At 44.6% G+C, this 20,539-nt stretch overlaps 1 protein-coding gene across 2 annotated transcripts in view; it reads right to left on the reverse strand.

The window, feature by feature from the left end:
- sncga (synuclein, gamma a) overlaps nt 1-1,123 on the reverse strand; it is a 3,629-nt gene extending 2,506 nt beyond the window's left edge. The window contains exons 1-3 of one of the 2 annotated variants that reach the window (XM_058651012.1): nt 847-1,123; nt 195-236; nt 1-93 (exon numbers count right to left, since the gene is read on the reverse strand). The exon at nt 1-93 is cut by the window's left edge and continues 35 nt beyond it. In XM_058651012.1, coding sequence (XP_058506995.1) covers nt 1-93; nt 195-236; nt 847-967 — 256 coding nt within the window. In that variant the 5' untranslated portion in view covers nt 968-1,123. The remainder of the gene's footprint in view (nt 94-194; nt 237-846) is intronic. The other variant, XM_058651013.1, reaches the window with a different exon arrangement.
- Between the last annotated feature and the right edge of the window lie 19,416 nt (nt 1,124-20,539).

Consider the following 20,539-nt stretch of genomic DNA (forward strand, 5'->3'; position numbering starts at 1 on the left):
CCACCCCCTCCACTGTTGCCTGGGCGACCTCGTTGGCCCCGGTAACCGCGGTGTCGGCAACAACGTTCGCCTGTTCAGTCGTTTTCTGAGCAACTGGAAGATAAAAAAAACCCAAAATGTTCAAATGTTCGTACGACTGAAACGACACGTATGCTGCATCCAGCCAGCAGGAGGCGCTGCAGGTGTTTGTTTACCTGTGTTGACTCCAGTGACCACGCCCTCCATCGTCTTGTTTCCTGAAGCAAAGAAACAAACCAAAAGTCACATGACTGTTCAGACTCCTGGGGCTAATGCTAAGCTCTTTCTTTCTTTCTTTCTTTCTTTCTTTCTTTCTTTCTTTCTTTCTTTCTGTCTTTCTTTCTTTCTTTCTTTCTTTCTGTCTTTCTTTCTTTCTGTCTTTCTTTCTTCAGACACAGAATAAAAACAGGAAAAGTCACGTACTGCAGCTTTAAGTCCAGCTGCAGACAGCGCCCTTCGTGATGAGCACAGAATCTTTTTTTCTTCCACTCTGAATTTGAAGGTCTTTCTCTCCTCCCCCTCCCTCATTCATCCCTTCATCATCTCTTCTTCTTCTCTATCATCATGAATTGCAATTTTCTTCCATCGTCGCTTATATTGTTGAGATTTTAATAATTCATAACTCCTTCCTTCCTTCCTCCCTCCCTCCCTCCCTCTCTGGTGTTAAATGTCTCTCGTCCTCATGTCACCTCATGTCAAATTAACTTTTTTTCTCTTTCGTCATTTTTTTGTGTAGTTTAAAAAAACTATGAGACTTTTTTGTTGAATTTTGTTCTCCTTCCCTCCTTCCCTCCTTCCCTCCTTCCTTTCTTCCCTCCGTCCTCTCACCGACATATTTGACGCTCTCCTTGGTCTTGGTCGCTGCCTCCTCCACGCCGGCCTTCGTCTTCTCGGCAGCGGCCACCACTCCGCCCTTGGCCATGGAGAATCCTTTCTTCAGAGCGTCCATGATGCTTCTCTCTCTTTCTTTCTTTCTTCCTGTCTTTTTCGCTCTCTACCTCTTCTTCTTTAGCTCGGTGTCTCTCTGTTCTTCTTCTCCTTCCTTTGCTCCGTCTGCCTCCGTCGTCTTGTCTCCTCTCGTCTGCCAACAATCTGTTCTTCCTGCTAATGGAAGAGAGAGAGAGAGAGAGAGAGAGGAGAGAGAGAGAGAGAGAGAGAGAGAGGGAGAGAGAGGGAGAGAGAGAGGGAGAGAGAGCGAGAGAGAGAGAGAGAGAGAGAGGGAGAGAGAGGGAGAGGGAGAGAGAGAGAGCTTTTCCTGGAAAAGGATGGAGAGAATAATTTAGAAGAAGCAACTGGAACAAACAAACTAAGGAGGAAAGAAGTGGTAGAGTGAGGTAGAGATGAAAGGAGAATAGAGAGAAGATGAATGAATGAATGAATAAACATTAGATGGATGGCTGAACAAATGAACGAATGATTGACACTAACCCTTGGCTGTTTGACAAGTATCGTAAATAAGTTATCATGGGGGTGTGGCCTTGTGACATCAAAGACAAGTTGTTGGTTACGTTTTGTTGTCTGAACATCATTAAAGCTGTAGTACGCAACTTTTAAACCGCTCTGTATCGAGATCTCGTGTCACATCTCTGAGCTGATTCTACAGAGTGTGTGTCTGTGTGTGCACACACTCTAACAGGAACCTGAATGTGACTCAGCAAAACACGCGCACACACACGCACAGACACACACACACACACACACAGAGACCCGTCTATTTTTAGACCCACTTTCATTTGGTCGTTTTCCAGGATGGATGGCGACATTATGGGCTGCTGTGCGTTACCGTGGTGATAAGAGCTGTCAGTGCAACAGAAGGGATCAATACTGAGCACACACACACACACACACACACACGCACAGTCAGTGAATCCATCTACAGCCCATTTTAACTTGTTTTAATGTGTTCATCAAAACATTTCTCTGATTTCACTCTGTCACCAATAGGGGGCAGAGTCATCTTTAACTGGTGACGTTACTGTTATTGTTATTTATCTTACTCATAGATGAATGTTTTAAATCATGTTCTCATGGTCTTACAGAAATACAAACGATGCAGTCGCCCCCTGGTGGACATTCAAGAGAATACAGTGTGTGATCGCAGTTGAGTGAAGTATTGGAGTAAAGTAGTTACTACGAACCACATCGGTGTGATTCGTAGTCCCATGGTAACAACATTTTCTCAAAAAGGGAAAACACAAATCGCTGCACACTGTGTGTACGACGTTATGATGTCAACAAAAACAAAAAAAAGTAACACATGCAAACTGCTGTAAAACAACCACAGAAGAAGAAAAAAAACACCAGCTGATGTTATGTCACGTCATGTGATGTCATGTGATGCAGCTATGTGCTCACCCTGTCTGTACAACTCGCTCTGAATCACCTGGGTGAGGAATCCAGCAGCTGGATGCTAATTTACTGTGTGTGTGTGTGGGTATAACTAATGTTGTGGGGACCTAAAACTGTTTACACAGCCACATTATGGGGACTTGTCTTTCTTGTGTGGACAAAAATCAAGTCCCCACAACTTAAATTAGTACATTTTAAGGTGAAGATATGTTTTAAGGTTAGGTTAGGGTTAGGGTTAGGATTACGCCAGTAGTAATTGTGGTTAAGCTTAGAGTAAGTCTCCAAGTCATGAATGTCCAACGTGTGTGTGTGTGTGTGTGTGCTGGTTTACTGCTGCCTCGTGATCACTTTGTGTCACTGCTGCTTTCTTCTGGACTTGGTCCTTGTCGACGCTGCTTAGGAACTCGTAAAGTTCCTTTAACACTGGCCTGGCACCCACGAAGTTGGTCCCATGATCTGACCCTAGTTTTCTTGGGGGGCCCCGAGGGCTGTGAAGCGCTGGTACACTTTTAAGAATCCATCCGAGATCTTCCACGATGTCAGCATGCACAGCTCTTGAAGCCATACAACTGAATGCCACACCCCCTGACACCTTTGTGTCAATCCGGGTTCTCCCTGGGTGATGGTTTGGACCCTGCTTGCGTCCTTGCTGACGACAAGTCTGTTTAGTGTCGTTACAGGAAATGCGACCCCCTTTGGGCAGCCAGGCACAGGTCGTTGAATACAGTTTCAAGTTCTTTCACTGTCAGTACTGCCTCCCACTTTGCTGGAATAGGGGCTCTTCCTATACAAGCCAACCACTTCTTCATGGCCCTTCGGGCATAACCAACTGCTCCACAGAGCTTGGCTGGAGAGCTGTACCTTCTTGGACCCACTTGGTCTATGAGTGTGGCTCCCCACAGTGTCTCATTTTCCTTGGTCTCAACAGAGGTCGATTTTGTTTCGTATCCGGAGGACTCTAGAGGCCTGCTAACTTCATCTGTGTCTACTAGGCCTTCACCACAGGAGTTTAACAACTTCTTTGCAAGAGCTCTGGTGAGGACCGCTGTAAAGGCTTTCCTCTGGAGTTTGCTGACTGTCTCCCTAGCATCACCTGCCACTTCTGCTGCGAATTTCATGGGCCAATCCTCGACCGGACTAGACAGGAACTCGGGACCCTTTTGCCACACAGAGCGTTCATCTAGCTGTCCAGGTGAGCACCCCCTCGTGACGAAGGCATCGACATTGACTTCACCTGGGACCCACCACCAATCGGTTACGGGCCCAGCCTTCTGAATCTCTCCTGTTCGCAAAGAACATCTGGAATCCGTAGCTCTCTCTCTCTGAATGGCTCCCAGCATCGTCTGGCAGTCAACAAATTGAAACCACTTCTCCACTTCTAATCTCCCATGCTTCACCACGTATCCTTGCAGGCCTGTGGCGAAGACGGCCCCCCAGATCTCAGCTTTGACCGCGTCGCCTTACTGGTTTAGGGGAGTTAACTTGGCGTTTGACTCCACCAGGCAGGTGACTACACCATCTGACGTTTCCTATCGCGAGTACAGCTCGTAGGATTCACACCTCCCGTCAGAGAATGTGACCACCCCAGGGTTTACCTCTCCAACTGGGGGGCGTGAGGCTTCCGTGGAACTTGATGAGCATACTCCTTGAACAGCTCAATTGCTTTCTCGTGGAGCTCGTCAGAGAGGGATTCATCCCAAGTGTCCTTAATGAGCTTGCCACCTTCCTGGAAGGCCTTCCTCACAAGAATCACCCCTTTTCGTTTCACGGGTGTTGCTAGACCAATGGGGTCGTACAACCCAGCGATCTGGCTCAGCAGAACGCCACAAGTTAAGGGGTTTGGAGTCTTTACATCCACATCTTCAGTAAGGTCAATCCTGGTTCTCATTTTCTTACTTCTTTTTGAGAAGTTAATAGAAGCCATCACGAAACGTTTGTCTTCATGCACAGGGTGGCCCACCCCTAAACCCCTTCCTCCCTTAGCTGGTTGGGCAACACCAGACTCAATAGGTGGGGCTTCATCCCGTCCTCCCACTTTGACCGGACCGGTGCTGTAAATCACTGTGGGACACGAGGAGATCATCGACGTAGACATCTTCCTCGATAACTTCTCTCCTCTACCATGTTGGCGAACTGGGGCAACTTTGCGGTCTCCCACATGGCTACCTGCACGATGCACCCGGCGGTGCTGTGGGCATCAAACAAAGCCAACCAAGAGACATAACTCTCCAGCGAGTCCTGGGTCTTCCCCGGGGCCTCCTCCCAATGGCATGTGCCTGGAACACCTCACCAGGGAGGCCTCCAGGAGACGTCCGAACCAGGTGTCCAAACCACCGCTGTCCAGACCTTTTGTTACGGCCTCCAAACAATTAAATAAAACACTTAGTGGCTCAAATTGGAGACCTTAACATAAAAGAAGGACACCAGAAAATTGAACGTTTTAACCAGTTTTATTCTCCCACAGGGAAATGAATATTCTTAAAGAAAACCACAATTAAAGATAAAATAAATAATATAAATACCTTACCAAATAAAGTATCAGCAAACCAAAAAGGACCTGGAGATGCCAGCCAAACTCAGCAAAATGGAGGGGGGCCCAGGCCACCCCCTATAGGGACGTCGAAGCTGGTTCCCCTTCCCTCCCTGACAAAACCAAATAATGAACTAAAGCTAAGCGAAAAGTAGAACTACCGGCCATCTCCAGGCCAAAATAAAATAACAGCTAAATCAAGGATTACTGAAAGGTAAAGGTATTTAACAAATGATACTGTGGGAGTAAGGTGTTGCTGGGTCTCAGTCTTTTGAGCAACTGCACTGCTGGCTTTTATAGCAGGCTGGTAATTGGGTGTAACGATGCTGGATCTGCTGCAGGTGTGTCAGCCTGAGTGAGCCAGCCTGATAAGAAAAGAGAGACATGCAGGTTTAAGCACAGCACAGGGATTGAATAAATGTCTTGATGAGTGAGTGATGTCATGGCCACACGCAACACCCCCACCCTATGATGGCGAATACCGGGAGTGCAACGTGAGGTCATTTACTCATCAGAAAAAGAGCGTGACAATGTGTCGGCCAGGACATTATCCTTGCCACGGATATGCCTGACCTCGACATTGAAATACTGCAAAAATATTGACCACCTCAATAACCTTCGGTTTGTGTTCCGCATCTGGTTCAGAAAAACAAGAGGGTTATGATCAGTATATATCAGCGTAGATACATTAGAAGAGCCTACATAAACCTCAAAATGCTTTAGTGCCAAAATTAGCGCAAGCGCTTCTTTCTCAACTGTGGAATACACACGTTGATGCCGATTGAATTTTTTTGAGTAATACGAGACCGGGTGCTCAATCCCATCATCCCCATCTTGAAGTAGGACCGCACCCGCCTCCGCATCACTTGCATCCACAGCAAGTTTGAATGGCCGCTCGAACGCAGGTGCAGCAAGAACTGGAGCATTAGTTAACAATGCTTTTATACTATCAAAAGAATGCTGACAGCTCGGAGACCATTTATAGCGTACTTTTGGGCTCAACAGGTCGGTTAATGGCGCTGCGACGGCCGAAAAGTTCTTACAGAAACTTCTATAGTATCCTGCCATTCCTAAATACCGCATTAGGCCACGGCGAGTGACAGGAGGAGGAAACGAGAGGATTGCTTCTACTTTAGAATGGACAGGTTTAACTTGACCCCGACCCACAATTTTCCCGAGGTATGTCACTGTAGCCTGTCCGAACTCACACTTGGCAAGATTCAAAGTGAGATTGGCCTCACTCAATCTGCCAAACACTCTCAGAAGCTGTTGAATGTGTTCCTCCCATGTTTTGGAATAGACAACAATGTCGTCCAAATAAGCCTTGCAGCCCGATAAACCCGACAGAACCGTGTTGACCAAACGCTGGAATGTTGCTGGAGCGTTTCGGACTCCAAATGGCATTACGGTGTACTCTAGGAAAGCGTCAGGAGTCACAAAGGCAGATATAGCTTGAGCCCTAGGTGTTAACGGCACCTGCCAATACCCTTTTAGTAGGTCGAGTTTTGTGACATACTTGGCACAGCCAACATTATCAACACAGTCATCTATCCTAGGCAGAGGATAACAGTCAGGTTTTGTGACCCCGTTCACTTCTCGATAATCGGTGCAAAACCGATCCGAGCCGTCAGATTTTGTAGCCAAAAGACAGGGTGAACTCCAAGCACTTGTGCTGGGCACAGCTATGCCGTTTTCCAACATGTAGTTCACCTGTTTTTGGAGACAAAGCCTTTTTTCAGGATTAACGCGATAGGCGTGTTGTTTGATTGGCGGAGAATTATCAACATCTATGTCATGCTGCAACACGTGCGTGCGAGTCGGCACATCTGAAAAGAGAGTTAAATTAGAGCCAATTAAACCAATCACATCCTCACGCTGAAACTGAACCAAATTTGGAAAACAATCATGAAGATTAGAAAGCATTTCTGAGTTTTTTAGTCGCCCCTGAATTACATCACTGGATATACCTACAATATCATCCTGGTCATCAAGAGATTCAGGAGGGGGAACTCTGGCGTTGCTAGACAGCACTAGAGTTACCTTGTCACCATCAGCAATTTCTATACTGGACAGCTCCGGTGCCACACTGACCTCTTGAACATCAGAAGGGGTGGAAATAGACTCAGACTCACTGTCAAAATAAGGCTTCAACATATTAATATGACACAGCCTTCCACACCGTCGACGTTCAGGGGTATCAATGATGTAGTCTCGATCGCCCACCTTCTTTTTGATTTGATAAGGGCCGCTATAACGCGCCTGCAGAGAAGAGCCAGGAATAGGCAATAAAACCAACACTTTATCATCGGGACTAAAACTCCTGCTTTTTGCATCCTTGTCAAACCATCTCTTCATTTTGCCTTGTGCAACGGTCATGTTTTGCTTTGCCAATTCACAAGCGCGATGAAGTTTGAAACAAAACTTTGTCACATAGTCGAGCATTTTGAGGTTTGCTATCACCCAGCCACTTCTCCTGCAAGAGTCTAAGGGGCCCTCTCACAGTGTGTGCAAACACCAGCTCGGCGGGACTAAAGCCGAGGGATTCTTGTACCACCTCACGAGCGGCAAAGAGGAGGAGATGGACACCCTCGTCCCAGTCCCTGTCAAACTCAAGGCAGTATGTGCGCAACATAGACTTCAATGTCCTATGGAAACGCTCGATGGCTCCCTGACTCTCTGGGTGATAAGCGCTCGAACACAAATGAGTGATGTTAAGCTGTTTCATAACTTGTGCAAAAACACGCGACATAAAATTAGTTCCCTGGTCGGATTGTACAATTTTGGGAAGGCCGAACACAGAGAAGAACTTGACCAAGGCTTTAACAACAGCCGGAGCTGTAATAGAGCGCAAAGGAATGGCCTCGGGAAAGCGAGTCGCTGTGCACATTATAGTTAGCAAGTACTTGTTACCACTCTTTGTGCGAAGGAAAGGCCCAACACAGTCAATTTGCACACACTCGAACGGCTCTCCAATAACAGGGATTGGATAAAGTGGATATGGAGGGATGGCTTGAGTTTTAGCAATCTGGCAAACATGACAAGTTTTACAATGGTGACGCACGTCACCTTTTAGTTCTGGCCAGAAAAAGTACCGCAAGATACGATCAAAAGTCTTATTAATTCCTAGGTGACCAGAAAGTGGATTATCATGTGCTAGTTTCAAAATCTCACTTCGATATGTTTGAGGGATAACGATCTGTTCCATCACCCCCCAACTATCATGGCCAGATAAATGTGGAGGTGTCCACTTACGCATGAGCACGTTACTTTTTAGGAAAAACCCTGTTGATAAATCATCTAACTTCTCTCCTGAAATCACACATTCAAAGAGAGGAGCTAGTGACGCGTCCCGCTTTTGATCGGCAACTAGCTGCTCACGTGACATGCAAACCTTAGAGTCAAGTTGAGGCAAAACAGAACGGGCAGGGACCTCTGGAGAGGCGGGTGGAGAAGCTGAACAGTCAACCAGAAAACTGTCAGACAATTCCACCTCAGCCTCCAGTTTTTGACGTTCGGCCATTGCCCCGCATCATGGCACAGACAGAGAACACTTTGGGAAATCTCAATGCCAAATCGTCAGAGTTTTCCGACAGAGAACAACTATTACCTCTGGATTAATGAGCATTTTACCACCAGCCAAATCGTTGCCCAAGAGCAGAGTCACCCCCTCGATTGGGAGTTGCGCACGGAGCCCCACCTTAACAACCCCCTTGACCAAATCTGACTCAAGATAAATGTTATGAAGCGGCAGGCCCACATATCGCATATCAAAACCTCTAACAAGCACATCTGATTTAACGGCAGATTTATCTGAAAATGGCAACACATGCTCCAAGATTACAGATTGGTTGGACGCCGTGTCCCTGATGATATGAACTGGTACCTTAGGGCCCCCCTCTGTCAAAGAGACAAAACCTTTCATCAAAAAGGGCTGGAATTCAGGGTCAGGAATGCGCACCGGCTCTGCTGAGGCTGAAATCAAAGACTCACTTTTAATTAACACAACAGATTTTGGTGGTTGAGACTTGTTCTTAAGAGTAAAGCATTTGTTAATGCTGTGACCAATTCTCTTGCAATAACTGCAAGTTGGTCTCTCCTTCACACCCTCCCCACTGTCTGACTTTTCAGGCTTATATTCACACGCCTGTTTAACAAATGGAACATAGGTTTTTACATTGTCTGAGTGAGAAGAGCTAGATTTGCGCCATGAGGAGTAAGAACTACGCTCTGACACAGGAGTCCTCTCAAAACTGTCCCTGTGGGTGAGCACATACTCATCCGCCAGGACAGTTGCAGCTGCAAGTGTCAAAGCCTTTTGTTCATTAATATAGGTTGCCAGCCTATCCGATAAACAGTTTTTAAACTCTTCTAGCAGGATGAGCTCACGTAACTGTTCAAACTCCATTACTTTTGATGAATGACACCAGTCGTCAAACAGAGCCTCTTTTCTCAATCAAGACTGTCAGCAGGTGACAATGATGTATATGCCTCCTGGGCTTTCCCAGTTAACACACATTGCAATAGTAAGGGCAAAACTTTTTTGGGCCATTTTAAGGTGTCAGCCGTGCGCTCGAACAAAACAAAGTATTTATCAACATCCTTACCATTAAATGGAGGAATCATACGGATACATTTGTTTACATCGAAATCAGCTTGTGCACCACTGCCATGTTGTGGGGGAGGGGCCTGGTTTAGCTCTAGCTCTTTTTGTAGCGGTACTACATAACCCAGAATGCACCGCTCCGCGGGTCATGTTGTTATCTTCCTGTTATGTGAATAAACGCTTACGACGTGAGTCCACCGTGTCCCGCAAGATCATTATACATGGTGTCAGAAGCGGCGAACTGCAAGTCTCCGCGGCATTATCGGGTACAGTACAGTTAACTTGCGGAAGAAGTTTTCGTGCACTTTTAAAGACCGACAATGGCCGTCATGCAGGCGAAGGCAGTCACCGGTGCAAGGTGCTAGCGGCAAGAGTGTTGCTAGGCTACAGCCGCACTTGGAATGTCGGAGGGTGAAGTGGATGCGAGCCAGAACGCATTGGAGGAGTCTGATTCGGAACGAGAAGAAGTCAGCAATCCACAGAGAGCGATGGCAACCACAGTTCAAATAACTCCCCCAGAGACATTCAACTTTTCACATCCTTCAGAATGGCCAAAGTGGATCAGAAGATTTGAAAGGTTTCGTATTGCAACAGCTCTTGACAGTAAATCAGAGGAATATCAAGTAAATTCACTCCTGTATGCTATGGGTGATGCAGCAGATGACGTTTTGGCTGTTTTGCCACTTAGTGCTGACGATAAAAAGAAATATGATGCAGTAAAAACAGCATTTGAGCAGCATTATGTTGGAAAACACAATGTTATTTTTGAAAGAGCACAGTTCAACTCCAGACGTCAACAAGATGGTGAGAGTGCAGAATCATTCATCACATCTGTTCACAAACTAGCAGAGAATTGTGGATTTGGAGTGCTCAAAGAAGAACTTGTAAGGGACAGAATTGTAGTTGGCATAAGAGATAAAAGACTTTCTGAGCAGCTACAAATGGACTCGGAATTAACACTTGCAAAAGCCATACAAAGAGTGAGACAGAGTGAAACTGTAAAGAAACAACAAGTAATTCTGCACAGCAGCTCTGTAGATGAAAAACCATTAAATATGGACTCACTGCGAACACGTAAAACAAGAGGAAAACCACAGGAATGGCAAAAGAAAGAACAAAAGCCAACAATGCAAAATGAAAAAGAGTGCAGTCGCTGTGGTCGGAAGGACAAACACTCATGGAAAGACTGTCCAGCGAAAGATGTACAATGCAGAAAATGTCAGAAGAAAGGTCATTTTGCTGTAGTTTGTCGCAGTAGTGAAGCTGTAGGATTACGTGAAGTGACAGAAAACCGAAATGATACAGACAGTGAGGATTGTGTGTTTCTGGGAGAAATCGAGACAGAGAGGTCAGAGCCCTGGGTGCAAAATATCAAGTTTAATGGGGAAAATGTGCAATTTAAACTTGACACAGGGGCAGACGTTACGTCTATTCCAGAGAAAATGTATAGACCAGACAGGGATGGCACGCTGCAGAAGCCAAGAAAGAAACTACTGGGACCAGGCAGTTACCCACTTAAAGTAAAGGGCTGCTTTGGGGCAGAATTAGTAGTAAAAGGGCGCAGCACATCACAAGATGTTTACCTTGTGTCAGGTCTTGTACAGCCACTATTGAGCAGACCAGCATGTGAGGCTTTGGGACTAGTGTACAGAGTAGACACAGTTACTGAAACAGAGACAGATTTCAGAGCAGCCTACCCCGATGTGTTTAAGGGTTTAGGAAAGCTAAAAGAGCCTTATCACATAGAGCTGGAGCAGGGAGCAGTACCTGTAGCCCTGTCTGCCCCACGACGTGTTCCCCTTCCTCTCAGAGATGCAGTGAGAACAGAGCTGCAGAGAATGGAAGAAATGGGAGTCATTTCAAAAGTAACAGAGCCAACAGAGTGGTGTTCTGGCATTGTAGTGGTTCCCAGACCAGCAAATAAGCCCCCTAGAATATGCGTAGACCTCACACCTCTGAACACAGCAGTAAAAAGGGAACGACATATTCTTCCAGCAGTTGACCAGACATTAGCAATGATGAAAGACGCTAAAGTGTTCACAAAGCTCGACGCACGTTCCGGATTTTGGCAAATCCCCCTCACAACGGAGTCACGGCCTCTCACAACATTTATCACGCCTTTCGGAAGGTTCCAGTTCAACAGGCTTCCGTTTGGAATAGCCTCTGCACCAGAGCATTTTCAAAGGAGAATGTCGCAGATGCTGGAGGACTTTGAGGGCGTGGTCTGTCATGCTGACGACGTTCTGGTCTATGGCAGAGACAAATGGGAGCATGATGAGAGACTGCACCGTGTTCTCCAAAAGTTCCAAAAGGTGGGACTCACTCTTAATGAGAAGTGTGAGTTTACGAAAAGTGACATCATCTTTGTGGGACACAAAATCTCAGCGAAAGGCATTGAGGCTGATCCAAATAAAGTAAAGGCGATACAGCAGCTTCCACAACCCCAGAGTGTAGAGGATGTGCGCCGTCTCATGGGCATGGCTAACTATTTAGCTAAGTTTATGCCACAACTAGCCACGATCACTACACCACTAAAAGAACTGCAGAGAGAGAGAAATGAGTGGATTTGGGCAGAACCACAGGAAGCAGCTTTTCAGAGACTAAAGCAAATATTAAGCTCCCCGGAAGTGCTCGCTCAGTACTCCAACTCAGCAGACACAAGAGTAGCTGCAGATGCTTCGCCATATGGTATTGGAGCTGTACTCACACAGAAGCAGTCAGACAGCTCGTGGCGACCTGTAACGTACATCTCTAGAGGACTCACTGACACAGAGAAGCGTTATGCGCAAATTGAAAAGGAGGCGCTCGCAGTCACGTGGGCATGCGAAAGACTTTCATCTTATCTGATGGGACTACAGTTCACACTTGTCACGGATCACAAACCCCTGGTTCCTCTTCTGAGTACAAGAGGCCTGGACGACCTTCCTCCTCGTATCCTAAGATTCCGCCTCAGGCTGCTGCGCTTCACGTTCATCATCGTCCACGTCCCAGGAAAGAACCTCGTCACGGCTGATACCCTGTCGCGAGCTCCACTGGCAGGCCCGCCCTCTGCAGGAGATCTTCAGCTTGAGAAGGAGGTAGAGGTTTTTATGGACTGTGTAGTATCCCATCTCCCAGCTACAGATAAAAGGCTGGAGGAGATCAAGTTAGCACAGGGACAAGACGAACTGTGCACAAAGATCAGGAAACAATGTGAGTCAGGCTGGCCAGAAAAATGGAAGCTAGATCCAGACTTAAAAGGTTATTGGAAACACAGGATGGACTTACATGTAGCACAGGGTCTTCTCATGAAAGGGGATAGACTTGTGATACCACCTCCACTGAGGGCAGATATTTTACGATGTCTACATGAAGGCCACCAGGGCATTTCAAAGTGCAGGGCCAGAGCAAAGGAGGCAGTATGGTGGCCGGGCATCTCAGCACAGATAGCTCAGATGGTAGAAAGTTGTGAAATGTGTCAAAAACATAGGTTACAGAACCGTGAACCACTGCTGCCTACTCCTGTTCCTGACCGTCCTTGGCAGAAGGTTGCTATGGACCTGTTTGAGTGGTCAAAGAAACAGTATATTCTCATTGTTGATTTCTTTTCTAGATACATTGAGATAGCCGAACTCAAACATACGTCTGCAGAGGTCACTATTAAAGCAGTCAAAGAGACCTTCGCGAGACATGGGACTGCCGAGACAGTGGTATCAGATAATGGGCCACAGTTTTCTTCAGAGCAGTTCAGGCAGTTTGCAAAAGAGTACCAATTCACACATGTTACGAGCAGCCCCAGGTACCCCCAGGCTAACGGGGAGGCAGAGCGCGCTGTTCGGACCATCAAAGACCTGTGGAAAAAGGACAGTGATCATACCAGAGCGCTGCTGGCATACAGAGCCACTCCACTGGAACATGGATTCTCACCAGCGCAGCTGCTCATGGGGAGAAACCTGCGCACCTCCCTGCCCCAAACTGCAGCCAAACTGGTTCCTAAATGGCCGGACTTGGTCGCGTTTCGGAAAAGGGATGAGGAGGGGAGACGTGAGCAGGCAAAACACTACAACCGGAGACATCGTGCCAGACAACTCCCACAACTATCGACGGGACAGAAAGTGTGGATTACAACAGAAGGTTCCACTGGAGCAGTAGTCAGACCTGCTGATGCTCCCCGGTCATATGTGGTAGAGACTGAAAGAGGTTTCCTAAGGAGAAATAGAGGCCACCTGAGACCAACAGGGACTGTTACGAGGTCTGGTCGAGTGGTGAGACCTCCAGAAAGAATGGATCTGTAAAATGCACAAATACCAAAGTTTGATATGGTGTTATAGCAGATGTTTAAAGCTGTATGCATGTAATGATGTCTAAAAAGAAAAGGTTACATTACAAATGTTCATGCAAAGTAATGCAGTACATTTATGTTTGTTAAAGCTGTTCCAAGCACTTTATAAAGAAGCATGACTTTAGCTAAAAGGAGGAGGTGTAGCGGTACTACATAACCCAGAATGCACCGCTCCGCGGGTCATGTTGTTATCTTCCTGTTATGTGAATAAACGCTTACGACGTGAGTCCACCGTGTCCCGCAAGATCATTATACACTTTTAAGCGTATTTCTCGTTTAGTCTGCTCTTCCATTTCCATTTGTTTAAACCTGAACTCCTGCTCTTTAAGCCTGGCTGCTGCCTCCCTCTCACTAGCTTTGTCCTGCAACTCTAGCTCCAATTCCAATTTCCTAATGCTTTGATCAGGGAAGGCCTGTTTTATTGGTGAAACGGCCATGCCAGGATCAGGCAAAATGCCTTTCTCAAACAATGCAGTCCATAATTCATGTTTTATCACCTTCTTTGCTTTTGTCTTTGAGACTATGACACTATAATGATCAGCAATAGAAGTCAAATTATCTTTAGTGCATTTATTAAACACCTCAAGAGAAGGCTGCTTAACAAACTCTTCTAAGATAAACTCCATCCTGAACTATGGCTACTAACTTATTTGTATTGAAAAATGATCGCAAAGCGAAGAAAAACAAGCGCATCAAAAATTGCAGAGCAATACAGGTTTTAAGGCAAAAAGCCACCTCAAACGCTTGTAAAAAAATACAAATAAGGCAAAAAAAAACGTCCAATGAGACACAGGCCAGCAATGAAAAACACTGCCCACCCAGCACTACATAAGTGGTGTCCTGATAAATGATGTGCGAACAATTGAGGTATACCAATGCAAATAACAAATCAGAAACTCAGTAAAAATTACCTGTAACTAATACTGAAATAAAGTACTGATATTTTTTGCAAACAAAAGATAGACCAATCAATTTAATTAATTAAGGTGGACAAAATAAATCCAAAATGTTTTGACGAGCCCCCATTATGTTACGGCCTCCAAACAATTAAATAAAACACTTAGTGGCTCAAATTGGAGACCTTAACATAAAAGAAGGACACCAGAAAATTGAACGTTTTAACCAGTTTTATTCTCCCACAGGGAAATGAATATTCTTAAAGAAAACCACAATTAAAGATAGAATAAATAATATAAATACCTTACCAAATAAAGTATCAGCAAACCAAAAAGGACCTGGAGATGCCAGCCAAACTCAGCAAAATGGAGGGGGGCCCAGGCCACCCCCTATAGGGACGTCGAAGCTGGTTCCCCTTCCCTCCCTGACAAAACCAAATAATGAACTAAAGCTAAGCGAAAAGTAGAACTACCGGCCATCTCCAGGCCAAAATAAAATAACAGCTAAATCAAGGATTACTGAAAGGTAAAGGTATTTAACAAATGATACTGTGGTAAGGTGTAAGGTGTTGCTGGGTCTCAGTCTTTTGAGCAACTGCATTGCTGGCTTTTATAGCAGGCTGGTAATTGGGTGTAACGATGCTGGATCTGCTGCAGGTGTGTCAGCCTGAGTGAGCCAACCTGATAAGAAAAGAGAGACATGCAGGATTAAGCACAGCACAGGGATTGAATAAATGTCTTAATGAGTGAGTGATGTCATGGCCACACACAACACCTTTACTAAACTGATCCTTTCAGCTCAATAAACCCCTCTGGAAAGGGCTACCAGAACATGTACAGCGGTGTTGGGGGTCGAGATGTCTACCTGTAATCCTTGGCAGTCTCGTTTTATGGCCTTTCCCCTGAAAAACACTATAAAACCAGAGGACAGACTTTTCTCTTTCTCTTTGTGTTTTTTCTCCTCTTGTGCTCTTTTTACCTTGTCCCTGCTCCTCTCCTTCCATGATCCATGCCTCATGAACGATGCCCTTTTTTGAAGAAGCTGTGCCAGTTTCTCACTCGGGGAGCGAGTGTGATGAGTCTAACCATAGACTCTGCAGCCACCAGCTGCCAGCCTCCCACCCACCTGGGCCCAAACCTCTCTCCAAACCTGATGTCCGAACTGCCTCCATCCACCGACGCAGAGAATAGTCAGTTGTCCGCTGTGAGCCACACAACAGCCCGTCCACGCTCCGCAGCTCCAACAAACTGGACCGGACCCAACGACGGACCGCACATCTTGTTATCGGCTTACAATAAGAGGCAAAAATGTTCTGGGCAGAGTTAGGTTAAGGCAGTTGTGGGACTCATAATAATGTGGGCAATATAAGCTGACACCCCCCATTCTTAGTTCTTCTTAAGTGTGTACTATATTCTAATTTCTTTGTTGTCATTATTTTTATTTATTTATTTGTTTATGGACATTTGTGCACAAGACGAGCTAATATTTGCAGTTGGTTAAAATGTGGCTATAATGAGTGAAACTCTCACAGGCACTCTAAGGCAGCTAAAGGGTTCTTTAAGTGAAGTGCAACGTAGTGCTTATCAATTTGCGGACCCCCCAGCCAGCCTGCATGTCGCAATGTGATCGTGCTGATGTACTTGTGTTTCTGTGTTTTACAGGTGAGCTAAAAGTTTGGGAATATGTTGAATATAAAGTGATGACATGAGCATACAGAGTGTGTAGTAATGTGACTGTGATGCGAGTGTGTTTTATCTTCAGCATTTTGTAAGTAAGTGGAAGTCCGATGAAAACGTGTGTCACCTGATAGGAGTTAATCACGGATCACAATATCATAAGCGTAACCTACTGAGATATGAGTCGTGTGAGTGTTCCAAATGTTACCAATGTGTTAGCTAAGTGTGTAACCACAAGCTCATGATCTGCTTAGTGTTAGTTGGTGGGAAACGGGACTGGTTAGTTGAATTAATTAATCAATTTGAGGACCCCCCCAGCCAGCCTGCATGTTGCGATGTGATCGTGCTGCTGTACTTGTGTTTCTGTGTTTTACAGTAAAGGATTTGAAACTCATGCACGCCTGAGAGTATTCCTTTTTTGCTCAAGTGTGCAACACAGTGGTTCTCAAACTTTTTTTGTTGGGCCCCCCTTTGGAAGAAGAAATTTCCCAGGGCCCCCCCGACTCTCACAAAATAGTAACAATGTGTCAAGCCTAACATTTATTGAATCAATATTACAAGAAACATTTTCTTTCACTTTTCTTTCAATAATCTGTTGTGCAAATAACATATTTTCTTTAGCAATACCAATAACCTCAATATTGCCTTGTGAGAAAGCAATTTTCAAACAAAAATATGAAATGTGCAATTATAATTATGATAGTGTCATTTTTTCAACAATAAATACATTTGGATAACAAATAATACTTTACCATTATCATTAATGTGCTGAGCAAATAACATTTTTTTGTATTAGAAATACAAATGCTGTCCCCTGCCAATGTTTTGACACACAGAGAGGTCTTTGGTGGCATTTTCTCGTCTTGGGTTTTTGTCGTTGAATCATTGTCCCGTTCGCCTTACGTTGGCTTGTTGTTAGTTTCCGAAACATTGCAGTTTTCTTTTTGCCCCTGTCAGAAACTTCTCCATTATCCAAACCTGTAGATTTTTTTTTTGTGATCAAATTTTTTTTTTTATTTTAAGAAAAAACATAAGAAAAATATAGATAAGTATATGCACCTACAGAATTAGAGCATAAAATATAAATTCACATACAGATCTATACATATACACAGATACATATGAATAAACAACAGCCGAAAAAAAAAAAAAAAAAAACACACACAATCCCAAAAATAACAAGAAAAACCCACCCTCCCCCTGGATCCAAAACTTCCTATCACTGAAACTATACCGGCAACCCACGGAGGACAGTTAAAAGTGAATTCCAAACCTCTAATGCCGATTCTTTAGCTCCGTGGACCCTTGCTGTCGACTACTCCAAATAAACAATATCCAAGTATGTTAAAGCCCATGCTCGAAAAGAGAGTGAATGTGGAGGTTTCCAACGTGTAGCAACCAGTTTTTTTGCAGCCATAAGACCAGCCAACAATGCTCTTCTCTTAACCAGTGTCAACCCCAGCCTTGACAAATCATTCAGAATGAGTGTGGCAGGCGAACAGGCCAATCTGATTGGTTTATGGCAACCAACTTCCAAAAGTCAGCCACTGGGGGACACTCCCAAAACATGTAAAAATAAGTGCCAATCACTTTGGAAGAACAAAAAGTACACGTAGGATCATTAATAACCTTCATCAAATGAAGCTTCCTAGGAGTTAAATAAACCCTATGAATAAAATTATCATGTATTTGTTGATGATCAGGATTTCTGGATGCTAAGCCCACACCAATCCACACTTCATCCCAATCAAACATAGGTTCCAAATCTGGAACATCTCTCCTCCACATCGTGTCCAACGCCAGAGGACTGTAAGAATGCTGCAGTAAGAACCAGTAGAATCTCGATACAAAACCACTTGTGCCCCCCACAGAGTGAAGCACTTTATGAAGTGGATGTGGTGTTAGAGGCCTCTGTAAAGGGACACCAATGTCTTTCAAAGAAGATCTCAGCTGCAAATAAAAGAAAAAGGAGGAACGTGGTATACCATGCTTAATACATGTGTCCTGAAAACTAAGAAGCCCCTCCTCACCATAAATATCACCAAGTGTATACATTTTTTTATTTTCCCAATCAGGAAACCGAATAGGACGACTGCCAATCAACAGTCTCTCGTTGTTAAATATTGGAGAGTGTGGGCCCCAGCTACAAGAACAGTCAGCTAATTTCTCCACCCTCCTCCATATCGATAACAAATATGAAATCATAGGACCAAATCTCAAACGGCAGTGATGGAGTGAGATATTGGAATGCAAAATGTTAGGAAAATAGTATGGAGCTAGCATCTGCTCCTCCAAAGCTCGCCACGACACTTGAGCATCAGATTGAAACCAAGTTAGGAGAGGTCTAAGAGTGAAGGCCCATCTATAAAACTTGAAATTTGGGAGAGACAGGCCACCGGCTTGCCTTTCTCGCTGCATTGTGGTGAGTTTAATGCAAGGTCGTTTACCATGCCAAAGAAATGTAGTTATTGCAGACTGTAATTTACCCCAATATTGAGGGGGTGGGGGAAGGGGGAGCATCGAGCTAATAAAATTGACCCTGGGCAGGATATTCATTTTAATTATGACTACCCTGCCACGAAATGAATTAGGCAGGTTAGACCACCGATCCAAATCCGCCATGACTTTATTAAGTGTGTTGAAAAAAAGTGTTTTTAATAATTGTCTGTATGGAAGAAGAGATATCTATCCCCAAATAAATAAAACTATTAATGACTAGAATAGATGCAGGAATGGAATCATTATACATGATTTATAGGTAGCAAAGCTGATTTCTTTGAGGCAAAGATAAAATCTAACCTTGAAAAACATTTATGTCTCACTGAGTAAAATTAGAAGTCTTTTAGAGAAGGGTTTAACATACGCCAAATGTCGACCATGCCTGTGTTGGTTGCCCACTGGCGCAATGCCTCAGACGCAAGATGCTGGTCCCTAGTCTCAGTGCCACCTGTTCTGTCCATACTGCCGTCCCACACTGCATCGAAATCCGCCCCTAGAACTAAATGAAATCCTGTAAGATCAAGCAAAGATTTAGTCAACAGTTAAAAAAAACTGACATCAAACACATTGGGGGCATAAGCAGAAATAAGTGCAATGTTTTTCCCATCCATGCATATCTTGGCAATGGCTACAGCATCCGCCCAAGTGTCAATCACAACAAATTTTTGTCTGCGTTTACACAGTACCATTACCCCTTTACATTTTGAAGCTGCAGATGAAGTTGCAATAGGGTGATAAAACTTATTGCCTAATTAACCTACATCTTTACGCAATAAATGTGATTCCTGAATCATAGCAAAATCTATATTTTTCTTACGGAGAAATTCTAGTACAGTGGTTCTTTTGTGTGGAATGTTAAGCCCCCTGGCATTGACCGAGATAAAATAAAGAGCCGTCATATACTGAAAAAACAGTAAAATAAAAAATGAAGTTGCCACTATAGCAGTAAGAGAGAAATCTGGATCCATAAAAAAAACAAAAAACAAAAACACCCTAAAGGGCGAAGGAATACGAGGAAAATGAGGAAGCAGCGAACCGTCAAACCTTCCTGATAAATCCATAACTGGATAACTAACTCAAAAAACTAAGAGTTTCCGGCCACCCAAGTGTGGCAGCGAAACCACCAATTATCAAAAGACGAAACAGCAGCAGTGTGAACATTACCTTCAAGATTAACATCTGCGTTATAGCAGTATGATACCCCTTTAGTCCATGGCACCTCTGGACACACCCCCACCCCACATACACACAAGCCTACAACCTGGGCATAAACAATAATGTCTACCTGTTAATAATGCATGTATGAACGACAGATTAAAATAAAGGGTGAGCCTATATAAGACAATTACAATTATAAGGATAAAGTAGTTATGCAACGAGGTAGGATACAGGTAGTGGAGCACAGGACAATTTCAAACTTCCAGTGTTACAAGCCTGGAACATTCATCCAAAAGTTTATCAGAGTCTTACCCAAGACACTCTGTAAGGTGCAAAAACGGAGAGGGGGGGGGGAACCCATCACAGCGCAAGGCTTGGGATAATTAAAGGGTTTTGATGCATTGCAATGCTTTCTTAGGATCATCAAAACGATGCTTTATCCCGTTTGGTGTTGTGAATGAATGCACAGCAGGATAACCGATGCCAAA

This window comes from Solea solea, chromosome 15 (genome assembly GCF_958295425.1).
Source record: "Solea solea chromosome 15, fSolSol10.1, whole genome shotgun sequence".
In the NCBI taxonomy this organism is placed as follows: domain Eukaryota; kingdom Metazoa; phylum Chordata; class Actinopteri; order Pleuronectiformes; family Soleidae; genus Solea; species Solea solea.